The sequence below is a fragment of the Ceratosolen solmsi genome, unplaced genomic scaffold, assembly GCF_000503995.2.
Source record: "Ceratosolen solmsi marchali unplaced genomic scaffold, CerSol_1.0 scaffold10, whole genome shotgun sequence".
Taxonomy (NCBI): domain Eukaryota; kingdom Metazoa; phylum Arthropoda; class Insecta; order Hymenoptera; family Agaonidae; genus Ceratosolen; species Ceratosolen solmsi.
Genome location: NW_011948412.1, coordinates 8,764,164 through 8,791,128, shown reverse-complemented (window position 1 = coordinate 8,791,128; position 26,965 = coordinate 8,764,164). Strand labels below are relative to the sequence as shown.

General features: G+C 27.1%; 4 protein-coding genes across 5 annotated transcripts; 1 reads left to right on the top strand and 3 right to left on the bottom strand.

Moving 5' to 3' along the window:
* Positions 1-10,375: 10,375 nt before the first annotated feature.
* On the bottom strand, positions 10,376-13,736 carry LOC105364730 (uncharacterized). Its single transcript, XM_011502744.1, has 5 exons — positions 13,517-13,736; positions 12,399-12,821; positions 11,578-11,893; positions 11,220-11,431; positions 10,376-10,657 (listed from the first exon to the last, which is right to left on the bottom strand). The coding sequence occupies exons 1-5, from the start codon at positions 13,640-13,642 to the stop codon at positions 10,376-10,378; spliced, it is 1,359 nt and encodes a 452-aa protein (XP_011501046.1). The 5' UTR covers positions 13,643-13,736.
* Positions 13,737-15,014: 1,278 nt separating this feature from the next.
* On the bottom strand, positions 15,015-19,418 carry Tsf2 (transferrin 2). The gene is made up of 9 exons (XM_011508183.1): positions 19,327-19,418; positions 18,666-19,078; positions 18,063-18,360; positions 17,452-17,927; positions 17,157-17,321; positions 16,992-17,080; positions 16,518-16,858; positions 15,910-16,250; positions 15,015-15,411 (listed from the first exon to the last, which is right to left on the bottom strand). The coding sequence occupies exons 1-9, from the start codon at positions 19,397-19,399 to the stop codon at positions 15,112-15,114; spliced, it is 2,496 nt and encodes an 831-aa protein (XP_011506485.1). The 5' UTR covers positions 19,400-19,418; the 3' UTR covers positions 15,015-15,111.
* Positions 19,419-21,272: 1,854 nt separating this feature from the next.
* On the top strand, positions 21,273-21,920 carry LOC105368966 (mitochondrial protein import protein ZIM17). Its single transcript, XM_011508168.1, has one exon. The coding sequence runs from the start codon at positions 21,314-21,316 to the stop codon at positions 21,905-21,907; it is 594 nt and encodes a 197-aa protein (XP_011506470.1). The 5' UTR covers positions 21,273-21,313; the 3' UTR covers positions 21,908-21,920.
* A 1,687-nt stretch (positions 21,921-23,607) lies between these two features.
* Dok (docking protein homolog) lies at positions 23,608-26,920 on the bottom strand. 2 transcript variants are annotated; one of them, XM_011508147.1, is made up of 3 exons: positions 26,708-26,920; positions 25,512-25,685; positions 23,608-25,170 (listed from the first exon to the last, which is right to left on the bottom strand). In XM_011508147.1, exons 1-3 carry the CDS (start codon positions 26,777-26,779, stop codon positions 23,785-23,787), a joined length of 1,632 nt encoding a protein of 543 aa, XP_011506449.1. In that variant the 5' UTR covers positions 26,780-26,920; the 3' UTR covers positions 23,608-23,784. The 2 variants fall into 2 exon arrangements, with proteins under 2 accessions (XP_011506449.1, XP_011506457.1); XM_011508155.1 differs by lacking the exon at positions 26,708-26,920 and having other exon boundaries at positions 25,535-25,605.
* Between the last annotated feature and the right edge of the window lie 45 nt (positions 26,921-26,965).

Sequence of the window (26,965 nt, the reverse complement as noted above, 5' to 3'; positions counted from 1 at the left end):
GGTAAAGTTTTTATTGCTCAATAATACGAAAATAATGTCTTTGACGTTGCAATATATCTTATCCTCATTTATGCTTTATTGAAAGATTATGAAATTAATTAAAAGTCTATAATATTTGAAATTTCTTCTTAGAATGTTCATTTTTTTTGCTTGATTAAAAAAATTCATCTACAGTATGCCTAAAAGTATAATAATAAATACACACAAACTATAATTTAATATGAAATAACAATAAATTTATAATTTCTAAATTCATCTCTTGTTTCTGAAAAATATTACTCTTATATTCATATATTCATTTATTAGATATTTCATACATATTTGATAGAATTTTTTTAATTTGCGGACAATAAATTTCTATAAGATTTTTTTCATAATATCCAATATTTATATTAATTTTTAATATATTTGTCATTGTTGCTAAATATTAGAAAATGAGAAAAGAAAAGAATATTTAATTTATTAGATAGTTTTTAATTATTTTTAATTAAGTCGACTGTATTAATATTACGGCTATAAAACTGCATAAAATTACTATTCAATAAGCTTATATTTAATATTTATAAATTTATAATACTTAATTATTATTTAATATTTATTATTAAATATTTACACGCAGGCATTAATTAATCCTCACGCATACATAGATGCGCACACATACATCTTGTATTTGTTTTCAAATTTACATTATGATATCTGTTATGTACAATTAATTTATATGTCTATAATTACCGGGACTATCTTATATCTCATTTTTATAAATTTTTCGTGTTTAATTTCCATTCATCGCAATATATCGAATAATAAATATTTTGCTTATATTAATTCCAAATGAGTATTAATTATGATTGCAAGTTTAATATATATTGATGCACAGTAAACATTGCTTAGAATTTTAATGATTAAAAGAACAATATTACATAAATGATAAATAATAGATCATGAATGAAAATATCTAAATTAAATTAATCTCATATTAAAATAAAAGATCTCACGCACTAGTATATGAATTGATGCTATTTTGTAATAAAAATAAAAATTCGATTATACAGTTTATATGTTAATACACAATTCACTTAACTGGATTATTTAAAGTCCTCGTATTAACGCAGAATTCACGCAGAAACGTTAAATGAATATGGAATATATTCCGATACGCACCGTGTTAATTTGCATTTACAAAAGTTTGTATGAACTCCGCTTCTTGTAAGCGACATTTTAATTTCTTAATTTCCCTATTGCGTTTAGTTTATTGGTGAATCGATAGATATCTGCATTAAAGAGCGTTGTAGAATATAAAAATTACATTAGGTAAAAACATGAAAAAAAAAAATATGAATAATAAATATTTTAGTGTAATTTTTGGAATATGTAACATCAGTATTTCATTTAATTGATTTTAAATAGTGATTCCTAAGATTCTCACACCCCTACAACCAGATATTGACATTTCGATTATTTTGTATTTTGCATTTTATAAGTTTCTTTTATTCATATATTACTCATCGATTAGTGCATTGGAGATACAATCTATAGATAAAATTTGTAAATGAAATATACAATAATTATCTTTTATTTGAGAGAGTATGTGTTTAGAATTTTTATTTTTATGAATAATTGTGTCTGTTTTGTCATTATTCTGCACTAGTAAGTTAAGCTTAAATAAGCTGAATAATTTTTTTTTGGAAAACGTAATAATATTCATCTGACGAAATAAAGAAAACCTTTAATTATTTAGTGATTAATTACATATCTAATTTCTATATACACGAAGGGAGACTTTTTATAATCTTTTATTCGCTGTTTTAATAATAATTACAATGATGAAGAAACAATAAGGATGTATATATTAAATATTAAATATTGATAATTAATTACAATTACAAATGTAGAATTATTAAATTTATTTCTGAATGAAATAATACGTATGTATATATATATATATATATATATATATATATATATATATGTATTGAAAAAAATATTAAGAAAATAAGTAAATAAATATATATAATTTAGTATAAAGTAGAATAAATTAAAGATATAAAAAATTCTTCTATTATATTTCTAATTTAATTATGATTTTATATTATTATATTACATTATATAAGAATACTATTAAATATATACTACCACATACATATTTATGCATACAATTAAAAATCCTATCATAACTTTATCTTTCTTTCTCGTTCTTTCCTTATTTATAAACGAGTAATAAAATTCATGACATTGGAGTATGTATTTACCGACAGAAAATTTAAATAGGATAATGAAAATATCAAATTAAATTCATCTCCCATATGTAATATGAAATTACAAAATAGCATGTATTAATAAAATTATAGTAATATATTTATTGTTTTTCTAATAAATAAGCGAATATGTATATACGGATATATAATAAAAAAAAAAAAAAAAAAAAATATGAACAGATAGTAAATTCATTTATTGCATTTTCTAATTAATATAATTCAAATTATAAATAATAGTTTAATAATTATTATAAAATCATGACAATTATAAAAATATGTAACATCGTGAATAAAAATATTGAAAAGTAGCAAGAAAATATTCCAAATTACAATGTTTCATATAAGTTATATTTTATAAAATTTTATTATTTTAAATTTAACCGCTAGATAGAAAAGAATGCCATATTTTAATCTTTTAAGTATTGAATTAGAAATACATTGATTTACAATTGCGATATTTTTGAAAGGAGGATATTTAAATTTAAATTTAATGTTTCATCAGAGTTTTAAATAATAGAGGCGTTGGAATTTCTTCAATGAAATCAATCGATATTTCTTTAAGCTAATAAATATAAAATTGTACTTGAACTTTCTAAATGTATTTTTCATTAAAAAATTAGACTATATCTAGAAATGAAAAGGGAGATCATTGATCAACATACAACGACATGGTCGTAATTTTTACTGGCATGTATTGCCATTTCTTCGGGATTTGCACAAAACCCGATTGACGAGTACGCGACAGCTGAGGAGAACGGAGAAGAAAAAGAAACTTATAAAGTTGAGAGCAAATCAAGTTGAGTAGCAGATTGTCGACTCACTGATACTTTATTTGATCAGTTACACAGATGTATTCAAGAGTGTTAAAGCTCATTCTGATTTTCCTCGGCGCAGATGTTGAAAAGAGTGATATGTTTAGCCTTTCAAATGAAGGAAAGCGCACTAATTACCAACATGTTGATAATTCATTGATATGAAACAATAAGGAAAATTTTATTTTTATATAATTATGATCGAAGTGGCCTTTTTGATACTTAAGTTGTGTATCTGAATTTTTGTAAAAGAACGAATAATAGAAGCAGGTTTTTAAATTGTTATTCGAATAATTTTAATCGTTATTACATAATTAAATACATTTAATCTCGATTATAGAAATAATTCTCTAAATTTATATCATTGTATTCATATTACTATAATAAATTATAAATATAAAAAAATTATTAACATATGAAATTTAATTATAATTATTATAAAATGGAATTGAGCAAATAATTGACGATGTAAGAATTATCGAGTTAAAATGTAGTAGAAATAAATAATCTTATGCAAAAAAAAAAAAAAAAAAATTATAATTTACTAAAGTAAATATATTTTTACTTTAATTCGTATTGTCTTATATTTTAAATAAAATTTTTAACTAAACCCAGTAAATTTTCTTTAAGCATAGCATTATTTTTTAAAATATTTGTTAATTTATCACTTTACCAAAGTGAATAATGATTTATTATAAAAATTATATTTTAGTATTAAAATGCCGTTTAATAAAGTAAAAATTGTAATGCTACTATTAATGTTATTTCGATGTATTGCGATCATTTAATAATCGTAAATCATTGGGGACGTGTATCAAAGATTGCAAGACTCCATCAAATCTTCTGAGATATTTCATTTTTTCATTTTTTCCAATCATATCATAAACATGTTTTCCAATCCGATCAAACGTAGATATTACAAAAAAAAAAAAAAAAAAAAAAAAAAAAAAAAAAAAAAAAAAAAAAAAAAAAAATTGATTAAACAGTATTTAAAACAAAAAAAGGTTTTGACGATTATTATGGACGATCAGCATAATTCAACAGAAAAGACAATTCCCATTGAATATTATTTTATTGAACTAAAATGCAGCACTAGAGGATATCATTATTTTTTGAAATTAAAAATCTTAAATGAGAAGTTGGAAATTCACTGGTAGTAATCTTTTCAAAAGTTGTTTTAAAAAACATAATAATAGAATGTCACTCTATAACATAAATCTAACTCTCTGTTAATCTAACATGACCTAAAGCAACATATAAATATCCGTAATTATTGTTATATAGCAAAACATAATAAAAATAATGTTCGCGCTTTAAGAATTGGATTTTTGGTGAGAAACAAAACGAAACAAGTTCATTGGGTGGCGATAGTGACACAGTTATTCGATGCCACGACGACGACAGTTATATCGACACACAGCATAGTATGGGTAACTATAGTCGGGCATGCAAGGTCGTTAATAAAAGATAAATACAATTCATAGAAGATTCATGAAAAAGGGAGAGAAGCCGTGGATAGAAATTTTAGAAAGTATAGAAATTAAAATCGAAAAAAACAATCGAAAGAAATCAAATTTTTTTTTTTGGATGCTTAGAGAAATAAGACAAGATATGAAATTTCCCGCTACACTCGGTCAGCAGTAGGAGAGCAATGATGGGCATACCACTAGTCATTGAAGAATTAATATCAAAATAAACAACACAAGATAGAAGAAAATGAAGTGCAAATAATAACTTGAGCGATCCCAATTATGATTTGGATAATTTTTTAAAATTTATAACTGAAATTTGTTAAACTTGTAACATAATTTTATATAAAATTTGTATAAAATAGTATATTACATGGGAAATATTTTGTTTTATTAAAAACTGGCTATTATAGGGACTTATAAATATTAATTTTATTATTCTATACATACGATCTGTCGATGTGTAGCTGTAGTAAAGAAATTAAAATTACATCGATGGAAAAATATTTCAAATCCCGATATCAGATACGTCCGAGTTTGAGATAAGCAGTGAACTGGAAATAATCCAATACAATCCAATTCAATATATAAATAATGCTTGCTTATTCTTTTTACACTTTACATTAACTAGGGTGCTTATAAAAATATTATTTTTCCTTACGTCATACCTTCCTTACGCTTAACACGTAAAAAAATATTTTAATATAGGCGAGTTCTAATAGTGCAAATTTCTATCCAAATGAAACAAATAATCAAACGCAATAAAAATTTCATAATTAATTATTGTTTATTATTTACATACATTAATTTTCATACCTTAATGATTATGAACAAATGTTTATGATCTCGTATAATAATTAACATCATCAATTTTTCTAAAAAAATGAAAATGAATTGTTTTATATTAATAAAATATAAGAATGTATGTATAAGAATTATATCGTAAGGTAATTTACGTACACTTGCTATCGAATACTTGTAGGCAATGCGACATTTATGTGCTGCCAACTAAAATACTGGAATTGGAACAATAATTTAGAAAATATAATATCGCTTTCAACAGCTTATTTAATTATTTTCATGTTTTTTATAATTACTGAAAGTGATCCGATGATACTGAAAGCTGAAGCTTCTCTTGCGAGAAAAAATAACAAATTTTTTTCAACTCGAATATCTTTTCGATATTATAATATTATCTTAGTTACACATTCTTTTCTAATGTCTATTTGCAATAGAATTTATAAAATACACTTAAATATAAAATAATAAATGACTTAAGTAATGAATATGTAATAAATAAATAATGCATTACATAAATAATGGTATAATTCCAATATAATACTACATAGAAATATCTCAAGTTGATTAATTTATTATTTAAAAACAATTAATTATTGCCGAGTGAGAATAACTAAAATTCGTTTCATAAACAATTCTTTCATCTGCGTTGTTTAAATGTATTGTTATACATTTTTAGAAAATAGTTGTATTTGAACGCTATAATAATTGAATCAATTCAACGGACAATATTATTGAATTTATGAATTGAATACATACTTCATATTATATTTATAATAATTATATTTTATATGATCTATAATAAATCATTGATTTTTCTATATAAGGTGTATTTTTTTATTGTGATTTATTTCGAAATAGGTAAGATTAATGGCAATTATCTATTTTATAGAGAATGTAAGTATTATTTTAAATTTTCGTACATTTAAGCTATGCTTTTTTTTTCTTTTTTTTTTTTACCCAATATCTTTACAATAATAAAATATATAAACAAAATGAACTTTTAATACAATTTGCAAAGCAATAATATTGCGCCAATGTAATATAAAGTATAATTTTGATAATTATAATAATAAAATATATAATGATAAAATTTAATATATAAATCTTACTTGCACATTTACCTACTTTTGGACTTTTGTACTCTCACTGACTTCTTAAATATCTAATAAATAAAATAAAAGATTTTAGAATAATTTTTTGGCGTTTTTTATTAGTTATATTTATCATCGATCCATCGATGGGCACAATATGAACATGCAAATTAATATTAAGTATATTAGGAAGTTCATTATAGCGGCTTTATGTTATTCTTAAAAGAAACGATAACTTAAGATGTCAAATTGTTCAGCCATTATCGATAATATTATTCTTATACGATAGGATATATCTTGAATATAGCAGTTTAGATATTTTGTTAGGACGGATTTACTTGATAATATAATATAATTATATCTGTAATAGTCATTTTACATATACAAAGTAAATATACAAATCTACAATATTTATGGATGAATATATATATATATATATATATATATATATATATATATATAATTTTTAAAAGGTTCGTTTTCTTATTAATTACACAATTTAATTAATAATTTAATTAAACGTTTAACTATAGCTATTTTTATTTTATTTTATTTAAACTTTCAGCCCTCATAATTACGATCACTCATAGAATAGTGATGAAAGAGGAATATTAGGTAGAATAAAAACAATAATATATAGAAATGACTATAAGAACACGATACGCAATCTGCTAAAAACTATATATAAAAGTTAAATTTTTATTTAATTAATTCTATTGTACCACATTGATATATGTTTGTTGTTATTCCGTATTGATTTACATTTATCATCGCGAAGGGAATTTCCTACAAATTTTGAATAAATATGGCACAAATTTTTCATGTTTAATTCATCAGAGTAAAGTAAGAGAGCTGAATGCTTAGTTTATATTTAGAATTATGTACGAGTTGATATCCTTTCTACCTTGAAGAATTCTCATTCATTGCATTCTCTTTATTAAATTATCCCTTCTCCCCGTCTCAGGGTAAATAATGTATTACATAAATTTTGATAAGGCAATTCAATTTAATTTCTATGTAAATTAAGATTCGACAATCCTTTACCGAAATCTTATAAAATACAAATTAACGAATTGATTTACGCTATATGATAATTCATTTTTCAATGAATCTCTAAGTGCATTTTAATACCTGTAAAATTTCTGTCAACTACATAATAAATTCTATACACACACATTCTGAATTTAAATTTGTATATAATTATGAAATATATGAATACGTATGTACATGAAATTGAAATTTAATTAATCTATTATAGACAATAATAGCAACTAAATGTTTTTTTAAAAGCTCTTTCGAGATCTTATAAGGATATTCCCTTTTTCTTTATTCTTTATCATTATTATTCTCGGTTACATAATTCACCATTTTTAACAGTGTGAGATTACAAATTATATTCAAATATCTAACTATACATAGGAAAGTATTGCTGAATTTTTTAAAAACAATTATTATATATTATATTTTTTATACTTATTATCTTTATAGTATTTTGTTCATAACAAAATGTGAGGCTAATGAAAAGATCGCAATATAGAGATTAAAATGAATATTACATCAGATTCAATGTATTATTAGTTTTAGAAAGATTTATAGTTAATTGTAAATAGAGTAGATTTTTCTATTGAATAGTATTATTTTGTAGTGAAATTTTTTTTAAATTTCCCTCATCTTATTAATTGTAATTACTTTGACATTAACCAAAATCGTTCGTAAAAATTCATTTTTAATTTTCATAATTATTTATTTATCATATTGTGTATCACGATGTCTTAAACAAATTTTTTTTTTTTATATAAAATTATGTTTCATATGAAATGTAAAGAGAAATTCTTATTCTTGATGCAATTCCATATTCTTAGTGTGGAAATTCAGTTTACAATATTTACTTTATAATCGTAACGAATTAAAATGGTTTAGATTGAAGTACCATTATAGCCGTTAGAATTAAAAAAAACAATAAATTCGTTGGGATTAAAATATTTCCAGCATCGTTCGAGATTTTGAAATTTTGTCATATAACATTCATCATTATGTTCTTTATACTAAAATTTTTATGTATACTGACTGGACGTAATAAATTAAAGTATATTTTGTTCTTTTCTTTATGCACGTATATTATTGATTTGGCAAAATATTAGATTTTTTAAATCATATTCGATAAACTAATATTAATTTATTATATTAAGTATTGCTTTCTTTGGCGAAAGTTGCATATTTCTTACGAAGCGATGCATTTCTTTTTTTTTATGCATGGACAGAAAGAATTTAAATATCTATAACATAAAAAGTGAAAAATAAACCGAAAAGGTATGAATTATTTTTCACCGTCGTTTTCAAAGATACTTATATATTTTTATTGATATCATGAAAGACAAAGTGGTAGTTTCTCTATATAATTTTGTAAATCACTGTGTTATAACATGCGCAGAACGTAGGAATTCATTAAAAAGTCTAATAAAAAATATTATTTAATTACAATAATGTATTCATAATTTGAATAATTTTATTGCATCATGATTCTTTCAAAGTGTATAACAATACATGTAAATAACGAAGATGAAAATATTGTACGTGAAAAGAATTTTCGTTTTTCGCACTTGGCAATAATTATTTTATGATACAGTAAAAATTGTCTTTATAATAGAGATTAAAAAATATTTAAATATTATTATTAATACAATAGTGAAAATCTTTGTTTAAAAAATTGCTATTGAGAGAGAATGTGTTTAACCTTGTAAATTTATTTGTAAATATAAATACTTAATTATATTAAAAAATTTACATAGAATTACTTCATAATTATTTCTTAAATTAAAAATGAATTCAAACGGCAGGTATATCATATATATATATATATATATATATATATATACATTATTTTTTTAAACATATTTTATGATATTAATTTTTTATTATATAATGATATATTTACGTGAATTTGTTATAATTAATTGAATATTTATTAGTATTCTTTTATTTTAGTTTTAGAAGCCATCCATGACTTATTTATAACTTGTTTTACGAATATGAATATGCTGGTGTAATACGCGAAGCTTTAAATAATTATACAATTGCTTCAAAGATTTTGTGTAGATACATTTTATGTGTAGATAAATAGATAGAGAGACAAATAGACAGATAAAAAAAATTGATAGATAAATTGTAATTTAAAGTAGATATATTACTATATATATGTATATCTAATATTATCATTTCATATGATTATTTTATATAAAATTTGTTTCAACACAACTTATACTTAAAATGGTGGATATTCTTTTACGGATCAATCAGTTAATAAGAATATTGGGTCTCGATATATGAAAAAAATAAGTAATTGTGTATACGTTTACGATGTATTATGAAAACAAATGAAAACAATAATGTTCAGAATATTAAAAATAATTGGTTTAATCTATTATTTAATTGTGAAAAGAAGCAAATTACATTTAAACAAATACATAAGTTGATTTGCCCCATCGTATGGGGCTACAGGGAATATCTCTAATTATTCTGCGATGGAAATATTTTATATGTCCGTAGCAGTGCAACCGTGGTAAATAAGTTTATATAAATCATATAAGAAAACATTTTATTTATACGTGAAAGATGCTAATATGAAATAAATTTTTAATTATTTAAGCCTTTTCTAAACGTTTCTATCGGCAATAGAGTAAAGCAATAGTTTTAATAATAAAAATTTATATATAATAGATTTATTTTACACACATATAAATCGATATATAATTTATAGTATTAACGTTTCGGCCCCAACAATCTCATTATTTAATTATACAGCAACTTTTATTTATTATTTTCCATTGCAGTCACATTATTTATTGTTTTCTTCTTTTTTACTTTTAATCGTTCATTTTATGTTTTATCTTTAAATTCATTGGCATATAAATTTATTATTCTAATATTTTAATATGATGAATTTTTTATTATAAATTTTCATTAGAATTCAGGAATACAATTCTCCTTTGTTTTTTAAATGCGCGTTTTCTTTCTTTCATCTGTCGTTCAGCTCCAACAGGATCATATAGCGGATCTATCGTGGGTGCGCAAATAATTTTATTAATTTCTTTACAAAGCCTTTTTTCTTCTTTCCTTTCTCTCTCTTCGTTTTCCCTATTTTCTCTCCTCTCGTCAGTTTCATCTTCATTATCTTGTTTGCATTCAGCTAGCTTGTATGGTTTAGCTTTTGGTAATACTCGTTGATATAGCTGTAAATTAAAAAGTTTAAACATTGTAATTATAATAGGAAAATTATACGAAAATTCTAATAATAATTTTCATCCAATATTAAACATGTACTGTCCAGTAGTTATTAAAAAGAAATTTATTTCAAGGTTTTTGAGCTTATTGTCAAATTTTACAAGCAAATTTACTATGAATTATCCATATATTACTAATACACGATTAGAAGAAATAAAATCAAATAAGAATAAAAATTACAATTTATAGTCTATATATATATATATATATATATAAAGAGATATTTGAATATTTTCTCATTTATCAATTTGATTGTAGATAATAATTAAAAATAAACATTTTTCGAATAAGTAAAGATAATTTTAAAATGCTTAAAATAGTTTAGTAATTTGAATGGTGAAAGTATGGCTAATTTCAGAATTTATCTATGATTTGGAAAATTAACGATATTCTTAAAACTCATTTGGGAAAGATTTTCCTCTTTCAAATTCAAAACTAATAAGTTGGTATAAATAAAATGTAATAGGTGGCGATAAATTTTCGAGAAATATTTCGAGAAATTTAACGTACCGGTATTACAAATATGGGCCGGTCGTATTCATCTCTTTCTCGTGGCTTATCTTTTACAACTGGTTGGCTAACGTATTTTGGCTTTGCTAAATTATCTAATCTTGGAGTGGATTGTGCGTTTTTCGCCGATTCTTTAACTTTAAGTGGATCTTTCCTACAAGTTTTCATTTTCCTTATCCTTGGTTGAGCCAGTTTTGTTGTTAACTCGGATGCTAAATAAAAGCAATTTATAATGAAATTTATTATCTTTTAATATCATATGTATTTTGTTTGGCTTTCAATTTTGTTAATGAAAAATATATTATATAGATAATATATAAATATTATATAAATATTGTAATTATAATTTTGAAATAACCTTCGTGGTTTAATGCACTTTTTGAAATTTTTGGTGGAAATTCTTTACATTTCGTATTAACAAAACGCCAGGAGTCTTTATCCGTTTGATGATCTTTCATCTTCTTATTTTCTTCCGCATCCTCTTCTTTCTCACTTGTTCTCGATAAATATTCATAATCTACTCCTTCCTTTTGCCTTTGTTTACTTAATGCTTGTTTACCCCTTACTTTAAGTTCTTCTACAATTCTCTGTTTCATTTTGATCGCGTTTTCGGATTCATTATCCTTTAACATTTTGTAAGATGGTAATGCTAAAAAGTCTACCCACGGTGATATCTGAAATCAGCGTAAATGTATCTATTGTTTATCTACTTCTAATTAATTTTTTGTTGTTGTTGTCGGCATGACATTAATTATTTTAAGTCAAAATCGAAAAAATCTCATTAGATTTTTATTAAAAAAGAAAAAAGAATAAAGAAAAAAGAAGAAAGAAAAAAAAAATCAATCAAAAAATTAGAATACTTCTTAGTGTAATGTGATGAAGCGAAATATCTTCTATTATGAGATTTAAAATTGTTTGAAACCCATGATTAGAGAATTTTAGAGTACTAAAATTTTTAATCAATGCGAATGATCATGATAGTGAAGTGTGTTAATAAAATGTTTGTCGAAATAAGAAGATTCTATCGTCCCGCTTCCCTCTTCTGTGTATAATGTCGAAATTAAACATAAATTATATATAAATCAAAGTATCGTTGATGCGCGTAGAAAATTCAAGGCAGACAACGTACGTACTCGTATTCATTCGATTCTACTGCTATTAATCGTATAATCGAAGTACCTTCGTCGGCTTTGCGGCATAGCAAATCATGTCCTTCGATAAGAAGGTCTCGTTAATTAAGCCCTTCGGCTGGGCGAGCATATTGGTCCTGTCATTCGGCACGCATATCCAGCCTCGTGGAGTCGCGTTTGCCAGCTTGCAATCATCCGGCTCGTTTCGCTTCTTCGGCTGACTGAGCTTGATAATGAGGTCGGTGGCGTTGTAGAACAACGCCGGGCACCTCACACCCCATTTCTTGCAGTTGTTGCCGAACTTTGGACATCGCGGCCTGGCGAGCCGCTTCAATCGCCTGGTGGCCTTGAATTTAAGGGTGCGGCTGCAGAGGAGGCGAGTGATGCAAGGAAATTCGTTGAAGTCTCTCTTGGGCTCCGCGAGAATTGTCAGTCGCGGTATCAGACAAAATAGTGGCTTAGATTTCCGGAACTTCAACGATTAATTAATAATAGGCATTAATGGAGGTGGGTAGGTCGGTTAATAGGTAATTGGGACAAAGGGGGCGTAGATTAAAAAGTTTTCATTCTTTTTCAATTGAATGGTCTCTTTGCTTTCTATCCCTACATCAACTCCCGAGATATCAATGTATTAAACGAAGCATTCGTAGTTTAATCCTGTAATTGTTTTATTTAATTTCTAACTAATTATTTGGAGGTGAGAGCTGATGAGAGCGTAATTAATAGTTGGTTTATTATTGGTGACGGATAATGTTGTAATATCAATTAGTGCGCACAGGGTAATAATTAAAAGCTTACTTGAATTTATTAGAAATACTTTATCTAGAGGCTGAGCTTTTTTGTTTTTTTTTTTTTTTTTATCTGAAACGTTATTTGAAATGTTAAACATGACTTAATAATGGATGGTGGTAGTTAAGCGTTGTTTTGTCCACGATTTCCACAGCATAATTTTACGTGAAATTAGGATTATAAGGTAAAGCAATGATACATACTCGTGTCACGATTATTAGTATTGGTATTAGTCAGTTAATCTTAAATAATGACTTTGTGAATGATGGCAAGTATTTCATTTTAATGACCTTCGAATAATTTATTACGATTCGAATAATTCCACTTTGTTAAATATAGTTTCATTAAAAGAATGTATATCGCAATATTTGTACATACTACGTCTTTTTGGACTATTAGCTTTTTAGGTTTTGCATTCTCTTTTGCCCATGTGTCAAATCGTGCCCAATCTTGAGGTGTTACTAACCTTCCTTTTAAATTCAATTTGTGTGGCTGGCTTTTCATCGCCAATGCATTCCTTATGTAATTGTTTTCAAAAATTAAATTTTATCATGTACTCTTATGTGCCGCACATACTTACATAGTTAGCGTCTCTTTTGACTGCCTTACAAACTTTTTACGCACTGCATTATGATTTATCACATTATTATCGATCAACATTTTTTGCGTTTTTTTTTTTTTTTTTTAATATTTTTAAATTAATTTGAGATATCCATTATTACGAAAATAAGCATTTTGTATTGAAAATTTTGCGGGTATGAAGCGTCGTGGGACAAACGTGACAATACATGTGAAGGTAGTTTTAAATGAAAGCAGCTGAATTTTATTTTAAAAAAATTTATTTCACAATGATAAATATTACTTTTATAAAAATCAATGAAGTACGAAAATGCATATGTATATAAATATATATATATATATATATAAAGTTCGTAATTTAATATCAAACATAAAATGGACGGCATTAATTGCATTGGAACTACTTGGCTATCGACTAAAGTATCGATTAGTCTGTTTAGTAAATCGTAACAAATATTTTCATTTACCATATGAATAATTGGATTGCATAAGACTCGTCATACCATATAGAATGCCAATCATCTTGTCGATCGATTCTTATTGATTAAAGTTAGTACATAATTTATTATTTAAAATAACATCACTCAAACTTTAACATTAACTTTAAAATTATCATTCAAGACAATATAAATTATAATCAATGATACGACAAACGACCTTCCTTTTTAAGCTCAAACTTAGATAAATTTTAATTTTAGACAATATTACTCGTAAACGTGATTTTTTTTTTTTTTTTTTTTTTTTTTTTCAATTAATTGTACTTGATAATCCTCACAATTTACAATTCATTAAGCATTTTCTTATCTCTATTCTACTAAACAGACTACCAATCCGCTTTAGCCAAAAAATTATAGTAGAATTTATATTTTCACTTTCTATTACTTATACGCTCTTTTATATTATCCTTATATTTAATGTAAATATACTGTAAAATAATTATATACAATTCGTAAATTGTCATCGCGAATAATACCATTAAAATTTAAGGCAAGTGAATTTTTACATTTCATTACGTTTCACTTATATTTTCCTTCCTCTCTATTTTTCATTGATTTCTTAAAGGCACTTTGAATATCTTAAATATTCATAGTTATAAAGAAGTTTGTACGAAAATTGCACTTATATTACTAAAATTGTTCTCAATAATTATTAAGAATATAAAAACAAAAGTGTAAAATTTCCGAAACATTAATTTCACAATGCTTTTTTCAATTTTTTTTTACGTCGTATAAAAGTAATCGCAATGATCGTAATAATCGTAATAATCGTAATAATAATAATAATAATAATAATAATAATAATAATACAAAGTTGAAATTGCTTCGGTGTAACGAACATTACGAAAATTCTAATATTCTATGCAAGCAGTTGCGTGAGAAGGGTAAATCGGCATTTTATCTTCCGAAAACAAGCGTCATTGCAATCGTGACAATAGTTCCAATTAACGAATACTCGATGGAAGATGATCCAGCAGTGCAATCGACGATTCTTCTGGCTCTCATAAAGTCTTGTCCTAAATAAGCGCTGAATTCTCGTTTCTCGGGTGGAACGATCGTGAGCTGCTGCGTCGCGTCTTGAAAGATGAGGTCACTGAAAGGTGGCTGACTAAAGAACATACCGAATGTAAATTCGTCCTGTTCCTTGCTACCGTAAAACTGCTGTGCGTAGATGAGTAGATTTGCGTACGCGTTTATCTACAAAGATTTTATTAATTTTTAAGATATTTTCTCTTTCACCCTTATTTCTCCTTCTTTTTCTATGGTCAATTAAATTTTAATTAGAGCTAGTATTTACAAACGCAATCTGACACAATTGAATGTAATTTTTAATTACTGTCTTAATATAACGACTCTTTACGATTAATCTCATATAGGATAATTGAGTAAGTATTGTTTGATCGTCATATTCATACATTTTCAGTATATTTACACGTACATTCAAGTACGCATACAATATGAATATTGTTCACGATTGTTTTTCCTCTTAATCAATATATCATAAAGTAGTAAAAACTACATAACAATTGCTCTGTCAAACGTCACTAAATAACGTAAATTTGAACAACGAATGTCCAAAATTTCAATTATAAATAGTCCTAGTCGGAAGGCCTTTATAATGATTAATTTCTTCAATAATATTATGAAGCAGAAGAAATTTTTTTCAAATTAAAGTATCTCGTAGCCTTGCCTTACCTGTGTTTTATTGTATCCGTAGTAACCGCCACGCGTGACCACGGCATTGGCCGCGACCTTCCCCAGGTTGCAGCTCATGTAATCGAGGGTGGATTTTCGTGTACCATCGGGGCACAGCAATTGAAAATCTTTGGTAAATGTGTTGCGCGCCCAGAACTCACGACGTTTGCCGTCCGTATTCTCGGCGACAGTCGTGTGCTTAACAAATGCCACATCACCACCGCCTTCCACGAGGCAGCGGAACGCCCCCGTGTGCCCGTAATAGACTTCCGAGGCGTCGCGACGACAATAGCGATCCTTCGTTCCGTGACAAAGATCGCACATATTGTCATAAGGTACTCCTAATAAATTTGACATCCATTACTTTACTCATTAATGCTTCGACAATCATAGTTTCAAAATAGATATCGAATTTAGTCATTAAATGTGCTATCACTGTTTTCGCTGAATCAAGTTTATCCTTTCCTGAATCTTTTATTACAATGAGCGTATTCGATTTATCAACACATAAGACGGTTGTACAAATTATAAGGAATGTCTTGGAAAATTAAATGATAAGCGATGAAGATAAGCATAATTGGTCAAAAAAAAAAAAAAGAAGTATTTACCAGTATTATACTCCGGACTAAGTGCACCAGGTACGCAGGATTTGGTAAAATATTCAGCTGCAGCTCGAACGGAATCGCAACCATAGCCTCTTATCCAGCTATTTGAAAGTAAATAAGCTAGTGGATATACCCAACCAGCGGCGGTATTTATTCCTGGATGACATGTATATTTGTTTTTAAGATATGTTAAATCTGTATTATCATCTTCCTCTTTTGCCACAGCGACAACATAATAAGCTGGAGCACCAAGATTGTACACCTCCGAGACAAAGGGTATAAGATCATAACGTAAACCAGCTGTGTATACGTCACTGGCGTCCAAAACCGTTACATCGGCTTGCCTGCGATCATTAAATCATCATCTTTTTATTCTTTCAGCTTAGTTGCGTAAATGAATTTTTTAATAAGAAGAGCCATAGCTTCATTACGCTTTAATTATTCTTACATTACATGTAATTGTTTAATTAGACTTACCCATTCTGTATGGCTTGCATACAGTGAATTTGGCTATGGCCTTTGAAGCACAATAGTTCTGGCTTCAATAGTTGAGCTTTCATGGCAATCTAACGACAGAATAAGTTGCTTATTTGTATTACTCGTTTGCTTATGTAATCTAATATTAAATGCTTATGGTTCTACCTTCATTTTTATACATTTTTCTAATTCAGCCTCCGATGTGACGCACAAACTCATTCTATTTACTGGGCATCGTCTTACAGCATAAACCATATCTAAAGATTTTTTCATGTATCCAGAGAAAGTTTGATCGGATTCTTGTATACGAACAAAATCTTTCGCTGAATCCTAAATTGGAAATATAAATTTGAATTTGAAATATCAATGTTACTTTTAAAATGAAAATAATTATAATATTTTAACCGAATTAAATGTTTAAAGTGTACTCCACGATTAATTTAAATTAAATTCAACTTACTGAAAATAAAAGATTATGGTGAATGCCATAACGCGGGGCAGATTCAAATAGATAGAATTTTTCGATTGTTTCGATATTAGTTTCCGGAGTACTGTAGAAGTTTCTATCTCTGTCGAAGAATCCTGTTGAATTCCAAGAGGCCATGTCATTATAGTTATTACGATTTTCTTGATTTCTATTGTACTGATTGTATTCTAAATCTTGTTCGCTTTCATAATTCTTTCCCTGGTTACCGTCAAAACGATTATTGTAAAATTCATTATTGGACGAGCTAGTGGAGTTTTCATGTTTTCCAAGAATCTTAACAGCTTCCTCGAGGAATTTTTGATAAAGCTTCCGTTTATCGTGATTTGTTGCTGACGAAATCACAATAGCATTCGATGGAATTTCTCCCCAATTGCAACTAGCAAATTCATCTACAGGCTTACGCGAACCATCTTGACAAAGCAGTTCAAACTGATCTTTCGTTACAGAATCTAAATATAAATAATAATTATTTAATCCAACTCTACTTTTCGATCGTTCGAATTTCACTCAGTCCTCACTAAATATGAATAGCGATAGCTATATTTAGCTCACTAAATATGAATAGCGATTGAAAATAAGCTTACTCAAATCAAAATTTGTTGACGTCATTTCATTAACAGTCGTATGAACGAGAAATGCAATATCTCCAGCTTCGACTAAGCATCTGAACGCGCCTTCGTAGCCCGCGTAAGGATCTGCGTTTGTACATTTTCCTCCGGGAACTTTGCCGATGCAAAGTTTACATAGTTGATCGGAATTATCACCCAATGGATTATACTTGTTAATCAATGAATTAATAGCGCAGCTTGGGCCAAAGAATTTTATTGTAGATTTCACGTGATTATTACAGTCTATTATTTCCATGCCGCCGTCCTTCATTAACTAAAATAAATATACATGCATATAATATATATATATATATATATATATATATATATATCAGCATATTAAATTTTTAATTCCTACTATATTCTTATTGATTTATCTTATTTATATAATTAATCTATAAACAATTATTTTGAGTTTATAATAGTACTTTTATACTTTTATCAATGTTTATTTACTTACTTTTTTTCTTTTTACTATTTATTATTAATATTCGTTTTAAGGATCTAATTTAAGTAAACTATTCGTAAACGTCAAAATTAAATTTTTTCTCACACGTTTCTCATGCATTTACAACTTACGGTATAAATAGGTGCGACCCAACCAGCTAACGTTCCAACTCCAGCAAAACATGCTTTTTTTCCACGTATATCTCTAATGTGTAATACATCAGGTAAGGAATTCTTTTTTACGACAGCAACGGCATACTGATAATTGACTCCGCTTTCATAGATTTCTTGCATTATAGGTACCAAACTATGATATCTTCCACCAACAAATACTTCACCAGCGTCGAGCAAAGTCAAGTGTGCTTTTTCATAATCCAGCAGAGCCATACATTCCTCTTTGCTAAATGCTTGCTTACATTTTATAGAAATGTAATAATTTCTGAACGAAGAAATTGCTCTGTCAACCGCTCTCGCAAATGCCTCGCATTTATTTTGCTCTTCTTCCGACACAGTGCACCACACCGCAGTATTATTAAGATTTTGACCTATTAAACAAAATTGTATTTTAGTATTTGCCTCGATCTTGTTGATTATTTGCTTAAGCACTATATTAAAGGTAAAATTTTTTTTTGTAAAAAATATTTACAATACAAGCACCATTGAAATAAAAATATATTATAATAAAAAGGAAATGCATAATCGATAAAAATTTAATCTTATTCCCATTCGTTAACGAAGGTATTTTAATTACTTCAATTACTTGTAAAATAATATAATAAATAGCAATTCTCACCTGCGCAAGCACGAAGTACTGTTACAAATATCACCAAACTAAAAACTATCCTTAAACTATTATTCCCCCTCATTTTATCGTCCGATTATTAACTAAAAAAAAAAAAAAAAAAAAAAAAAAAAGAAATAAAAAACCAAAAAAACAATGAATAAACAAAATTTTAAATGCAAAATTAAAGGAGTCGGAACGGAAAGTGATGACACGCCCTGGTAAAGTGGCATGCATTAGAATTCGGATCCAATAGCATCGGACATACAATCCTCCATACGCAATGTTAATCCACGCACACATAGCCGACATGCGCAGGCGGCTTTTTTTAATTCTATGCGCATACTGTGTAAGCTTATTGGGGGTAGGGGGGGGGATAAGCAGAAACTATAGCAAATAGCTAAGATATCGTGACATAAGTGTTAAATAAAAGTACGCGATTATTGAAAGTAAATTTGAATAACCTTAACTTATAACTTATATTATTTTTGGAAAAATATTTTTCGCATTCTTACGTATAAAGCTGGAAATGACTCACGGTCTAATTGTCCCTAGAAAGTAATATTTTGTGTCCGTTCCTTCGCATCCTTTAAATATTATCACACTCTACATTACCACTAATGTATGTTTGAATTGAGTTATTACACATACTGCTTTACGAGATAAAAAATAGTTCGAATTATTTTAAATGCTGATTGCTGCAAATTAATGTTTACACAGTTTATAGTTTTTTTTTTTTTTTTTAATTTAGAATGATTATTTTAATACAGATGGAGTTTACTTAGTTGTCAATAATTTAGTTATACGAGCAGAATATAGTCGACCGATGTAGTAATTATATTTAACACTTGTATGGATATTTATATTTCTGTTTGTTCAAATAAATTATTAGTAATATTCTGGTGGTCGTCTACTTTCCTAAACTCTCTCTCGAGACACTCGAATCAGTGATTTACGAACCAAAGTTTATTCGGCTAAATCATTCGTATTATCCCAGAGTATATTTTACTATTATTGCACAAGAATTATCTATTATCTGCTTTTCAAAATTTCACACACCTACCAAGTTTCTTTGCGTCCTCTATTGTTATTCGTAATTATGCAATAATTTTATTCCTTGAATGACTCTAATTAATATTTATACGACTTCCATATATTAAATATTTGATTATCTTATACTATCTGCCGATTGTTGCTTATGCAAAATAAATTTTTCTCGTTTTTCATGCCTTTAATAATAATTATTTTTCCTAGGATAAACAGAAAAATCTATATTTTTAAAATTTAGTTAAACATAAATTTTATAAACATAAATATATAAATATAATAATGCGAGAGAGAAAAAAAAGAATAAATATATCAGTGTTTATTGTACTTTTGGATTTTTTATGTTTATTTATTTCTGTAGGGTTAAACTCGAAGGTCTAATTATTTATTTTATATAATCATTTCAATCAATTTTGTTTACAAACTCTTCGGATTGAATCTTAAGGCCTTAAGCCTTTATATATTTATCGATTAAAATGCATTAAATAAGAAACCAATGGCTTCCGAAATTTTCGCGAGATTAAGTAATTGAATAAATAATTAAAATTTTCGTAAAATTTATTACATTATTGAAATCAAAACTCAGAATCTGGGACTTAACGGAGCGAACACGAGTCGTCGATAATTCGAGCAGAAATAGAATAAACATTCTAGTCAAATTTGAATCCAATGGTCTTTGTCTTTTTCGAGTGTGTTTATATCGGACAGATTGCTTTTTTTTGCGTTTTTTTTGTTTTGTTAACAATGTATTCTTTTCAAACGTGGATGTAGAAAAATTAATTCTTATACGTTTGAACGAATCGTTTATCAAATAATTGAGATATTTGTTCTTCTGCAAATATTAATATTTTGTTAATAGTTTTAGGTTAAGTTGTTAAATTTTGTTAATTTGTTAATTTATGTTAGTAATTGTCATTTCATAAAAGTGATTTTTCAAATAAATCCTTGAAATATGTTTTTATCTCGACAAATTTTGAATCACGGATTCAGAATATTATTAAAACGCCTACCAAATACGATAGGTATACAAAATGTACATAATAAAGTTATTTTCTTACAACACAGTAATTTTTCTTTGTCAAGAAGAAGCTTATTAGAAGCAAATAGTAATATATTATCAGAGAGTGATAATAGTAATGAAGTTGAAAAACAAAAGTTGGGACAAATCAAAGCAAAGTTAAAAATTGTATTTACTTGTAAAAAATGTAATATCAGAAGTAGTAAAATTATTTCGAAACTTGCTTATGAGAAAGGAGTTGTAATCGTTCGTTGTGATAAATGTAAAAATAACCACTTAATAGCTGATAATTTAGGATGGTTTGATAACAACGCATGTCGAAATATTGAAACAATTTTGAGAAAAAAAGGTGAAGAAGTTAGAAAAATACAAGACGATCAAGAGGGTTATTTTGAAGCTATCGCTAACGAAACATTCAAAACTGTAGCTGCCATAAGAAATGAAGCAATTGATAAAAAAATAATCGAAGAGGATAATAACCAATTAAATGTCCAATCTGAAAACATCGAAAATTATAAGAATAAATAAAAAGACGCTTATAAACTTTTTAAAAAAATTTATTGTATATTTATGGTCCTTTTTTTTTTTCTTTTTTTTGAAAATATACAAAAAAAATACAGTTTCTTATAACACATTGTTCTTAATAGCTTGGACAAGCTTAGCAATATTTTATTATGACAGACTTTGTTGAGAATTCTTTATTTAGATAAAAAGAGCTTAAAACAAATAGAATTACTTTATCGAAGAAAAAATTAATTTGCAATAAAACATTTAATAATACTGTTAGCTAGTTAAGAATGATTTGTAATAATAAAAATGTCTTATATTAATTAAATGATAAATATTACAAACTGTTAAAATGTTGTTCGATAGATTTTAATTAAACATGAAATAAAACTTTACTTATAAGCACATTGTTAATTTACTTTTTGTATTGAAAGAAGAATGTATTAGATAGATTATCATTAACGGTCGATGGAAATATGTTTCTTATCAATTTTATAATATGAAATAGAAATTTTATTCAAATATAAAACTTTAAATTTGATATACAAAAATCCTTAACAAAACTTAAATAATTTAAAATTCTTTAATCATTTTATAAAATAGTCATTTAAATAATAAATTTAATTACAATTTTATAAAATTTGAAGAAAAAAAAGATGAAGAAGCTAAACAAAGTATAGTGGACAAAATTCAATAAAAGTTAAAGCTAACAAATTCTTATTAAATTAAGAAATATTGGTTCTGCAAAACTTGTCCCTTCTTATAATATGACAAGGCACACAAGAGACTATCAACATCATAAATGACTCAAAAAATTTTGAATTTTTTACTTTTGATTTTTTTTATGGCAAATCGTAAGTTGTAAAAATTTTTTGCTTGTGCTCATAGTCTCGCATCATTCTTTGGTCGCTTTAGAGACATATCACGATTAGACATTTTAGGTACCTCATAACCTACACTTTAAGTATGAAAGTGAATGCAATATATATATATAAAATATCATTTAAAAAATATAAACCTATTCTGATGTCTTATCAGAAGTTAATTCGATGTAACAATAACAACAAGTATAATTATATGACAGTCATAGTATAAGTATAAGTACACTGGTTTGACTCTGAGAGTTGAAAGATCTGATAAAAATTAAGAAAAATTTGGTACGAGTTTTTTTTATCCTATTACTACAGCTACTCCTACTAATACTACTACTACTATTAATAATAATAATAATAATAATAATAATAATAATAATAATCATCATCATCATATAACAATAAGATACTAGATCAAGGTTTCGATCAGTCAATAAATGTACAAGACTTGGTCAGAGATTTGAACAAGGAACAAGATCAATATCGCATAAACAAAGTATGAGAATCACATCAGATATTAAATACTAGTTTAAATGTATTCCTTAACGTAAAGGAAAGGCTTCAAATTTCTTAAAATCAATTAAAATGTGATAATAATAATAGTAATTAATGTATACATGCGCATGTAGTTACAAAAATTTTTTTCATATAAAAAGTTTCTATATGTATTTTTGTCGCTAAAATTTTATCCCTTATAATTAATAAATTATAATCAATAAATTCTCTCTAAATATTTCCATAATATAAAATAAAAAATACTTAAAAAATGTATTAAATAATAAATTTGTTTATTAGCTTAAAATTGTTTAAATTATAAAAAAAAAGCCGTTAAAAGGAAACTTGGCAATGTTGGTAATATGAGAAAATCAACATTATATAAATAATTTGATGTAACGCATGATATTGCGATAGCTTTTAAATAATGTATTATTAATTATTAGGAAGTATTGTCTATTTAACTTTACTAAGCTTTTCTAATAATCCTATTGATTGTAAGTAATTTAAAGCCAATAATTTTTTTTAACTTCAAACTCGTTTAGGTTTTGATACAATGGCATATTCGCTATCATTAACGATTTTGTGTTTTGGCTCCATCATATTATTAGATGTAGAAGAATTAGACTTTTTTCTTATTATACCGTAGCCATGATGATTGTCGTCTGTCAATCTAACTGCATTCATATCTTCAACGACATCGTAATTATTGCAATTGAGATTGGAATCTAACGAAGCTTGAGATATAAGCTGTGAGTTCTGAGATATGGTGGAGCAATTTGGTGTTCTATATCCTGGTTTTTTCTTACTTTTATATATCGATCCAAAATGCTGCAATCTATCGTAATCTGGTGGGTCGTTTGGACTGGGAATATTATGTATAATTGAGGAGGAATTGCTTTTAGTAGAATTTTGCGGAGATAATGGAAACGACATGGTTTCATAATGAGGATCTTCTAAGCTGTCCTTCTCATTTTTAATTTGCATTGATTGTTTTAACCTCTCGGTATGGGGTACATTATCTATTCCATGGGTCTTCCATGCGTCACTTCTGACTTCAACTAAATCGTAAGAATGCTTTTCATCGTCGGTAATGACAATGTGCTTTTGGGATGAGTCGGGTGATGTGGAATTTAATTTTCTGTATTTTCCAGAGCTTGATAGATCGGAAATTTCACAGTCAAATGACTTTTTTTCTAACTTAGATGTAAATACAGGTTTTCTTGGAGGTTTTATTGGCTTTGGCTTAGCTGGTAATGGAGGTTTAACAGATTCCATAGGAGAAATTGGAGCTAGTAATAAAGGCTTTTGTGAATTTTGAGAAAATGATGGAATGTCTAAATCAATTAGATTCTTTGAACTATTCATGGAAGGTGGCAAGGGTGATCGAGATCCAGCTTCCATTGATAAGGCAGCGTGAAATTGAGCATCGTTGCATTCTACGGTTGGGCTATTATCGCCGTTCAGCATTTGCTTCATTTTCTTTTTATTCGAGACAAAGCACCTGAAAATTTCCAACTGGTTTTTGTGCTCTAAACAAAAGGCACCTTCTCCAGAACCACATCTTCTTCCAGCTTCGAATGTAAATTTTCCATCTCTATAACCATATTTTCTTATGTACTGATAAGGCCACGTATACATCATTCTACTACCATCCATTAATTTCATTTCAGTTGCACCAACTATCAACGTATAATTTTTACATAGTTCGAGGCCACATTTCTTCGAGGCATCCGTTTCAGCTATTTTAACAGAGAATACGCCCTCTCCACTTGTGCAATATAAATCATTATCTTCTTCTACAGTGACATTTGACGCATCGTCTTTGAAGGCAACAGATTGAAATGCACTTATCCAATTGGCCATCTCTACTTCGGAGCAGCAACCAAAGTGATGGACTCCCGTTTTTGTAACCAACTACAAACATATTTTAGATTTTAATATGTACGTATATTTATATATATATATATATATATATATATATAAATATATATATATATATATGTATATTACTAAGCCAACATTATAATCAGAATATGAATTTATAGGACAAATAGCTTAAAGCGATATAATTTACTAATTTATGCCATTATGCAATTATTTAGAAGTTTGCAATTTAAAAGTTTGTAAAATACTTAATTGTACCTTCTTTATCTATATAAATATACATATATATATTTAAAACATTTTCAATATTTTTAACATAACATTTTTCTGATTATAATAGTTTTATTGAAAAGCAAAACTATAGTACGAACAGTGAAAACATGAAGTTGATTACTTGGTGCAATTTTTACACATGCTTCTAAGGTAATAATGCGCTGTGTATTCTGTTGAATTAAAGCTTCTTCTTGATTGTCATAAATTTCTAGTCGCTGAATGCCATACTTACTAGCTTTGAAAATTTGGCAAAATTTCTTATGCCACGTTTTCTGAAATTTTAATAAGAAATATATAACTTATCAAGGCAAAAAAACTGTATTTAAGAATGACGATTTAAACTATCAATTAATAAGTTTATTGCATTATGTTATTTTACTAGAAAAGAATTTCTTTTTCAAGAAATTTTTTTTAAAAGTTTTAAAACCTTATTTCATTATGCGTTAAGATTTATGATTAACACATTACAATTAAACCAAATAATTTCTTAAAATCTATTGGCAAGAATACAATAGTAAAGTCTAATTTTTAACTGCATTATCTTATTACTTTTAAAAGAAAGTTTAATTAAAACTTTAATTAAAACTTAATTTCAATTTAAACACCATTACTTTCATTACTAAATTTATTTACAATTACATACACATAATCTACTGGTCGAATGTGAAAAATAATAAAAATGTAAGCAGTGAAATAACAAGTCCAGAAATAATTGAAAGAAATTAATATGAAATTTTTATAGAAAGTCATAATGTGAAATTTAATAGCAGCAATTTGTTACTTGCAATTGTATATTTTTAAAATATGACAGAGCGCGTTTATAATTATCAATGTATTTCAAATATTATCTTTCGAATATTTTCGTTTTATATATGCGTCTGATAATAGGTCCTAATACAATGTGTGTGTGTGTGTGTGTGTGTGTGAGAGAGAGAGAGAGAGAGAGAGAGAGAGAAACGCGTGTTTGGAGAAAGGATTTTTAATCCTAGTGTACCAAGTAAATTGTCATTGTTTCGAGTTATGGGAAAAACGAGAGGTAAAATTTTTTAGCAAACGTAGATGAATAATAACGATGGTTTGTAGGTTAGAGTTAAATAATAATTGAGAGAGAAATGATTAAGGTGACTGGAAAAGCTAAATAAGTGAGATACGTGTATTCGGATACGTGTTAGCCAGGTCAATAAGAGAGTATAATGGGGAAGAGGAATTTCCTGCCGCTAATAAAACCAAACAACCGGATGGAACGTTAAGGTGATAAAAGAGAATAACAACATAAATTTATCGCACTGCAAACCTTGAGCTGTCCCAGCATCCCCTGTGGCGGAAGCAAGAGGATTCCCTGTAGCAGAGGCTCTTCGAGCTCCATCGTCGAGCGCACGAGACACTAAGCTTGTGGAAAATTAAGGGCAGGGAGAGGGAAAAGGCGCGTGAGAAAGCCCGCTGTGCACGAGGGGCGCGGCGCGCACCTTTCCCTTCTTGCTCACTACAATAAAAGATAAAAAGGGGGAAGCGTATGCGTGCGCGCGTGTATTCGTCCGCTCCTCTTCAGCAG

Excerpts from the sequence above, each read along its gene's own strand:
- LOC105364730 (XM_011502744.1), bottom strand. The coding sequence starts at position 13,642 with ATGAAAAGCCAGCCACACAAATTGAATTTAAAAGGAAGGTTAGTAACA. Across the intron at positions 11,894-12,398 it reads ATGCCGCAAAGCCGACGAAG|ATATCACCGTGGGTAGACTT; the intron begins GTACTTCGATTA and ends CGCTGATTTCAG. Across the intron at positions 11,432-11,577 it reads AAGTGCATTAAACCACGAAG|CATCCGAGTTAACAACAAAA; the intron begins GTTATTTCAAAA and ends GCTTTTATTTAG.
- Tsf2 (XM_011508183.1), bottom strand. The coding sequence starts at position 19,399 with ATGAGGGGGAATAATAGTTTAAGGATAGTTTTTAGTTTGGTGATATTT. Across the intron at positions 19,079-19,326 it reads AGTACTTCGTGCTTGCGCAG|GTCAAAATCTTAATAATACT; the intron begins GTGAGAATTGCT and ends TTTGTTTAATAG. Across the intron at positions 16,859-16,991 it reads ATGCAAGCCATACAGAATGG|GCAAGCCGATGTAACGGTTT; the intron begins GTAAGTCTAATT and ends TAATGATCGCAG.
- LOC105368966 (XM_011508168.1), top strand. The coding sequence starts at position 21,314 with ATGTTTTTATCTCGACAAATTTTGAATCACGGATTCAGAATATTATTA.
- Dok (XM_011508147.1), bottom strand. The coding sequence starts at position 26,779 with ATGGAGCTCGAAGAGCCTCTGCTACAGGGAATCCTCTTGCTTCCGCCA. Across the intron at positions 25,686-26,707 it reads GGATGCTGGGACAGCTCAAG|AAAACGTGGCATAAGAAATT; the intron begins GTTTGCAGTGCG and ends TTAAAATTTCAG. Across the intron at positions 25,171-25,511 it reads ATCAACTTCATGTTTTCACT|TTGGTTACAAAAACGGGAGT; the intron begins GTTCGTACTATA and ends ATATGTTTGTAG.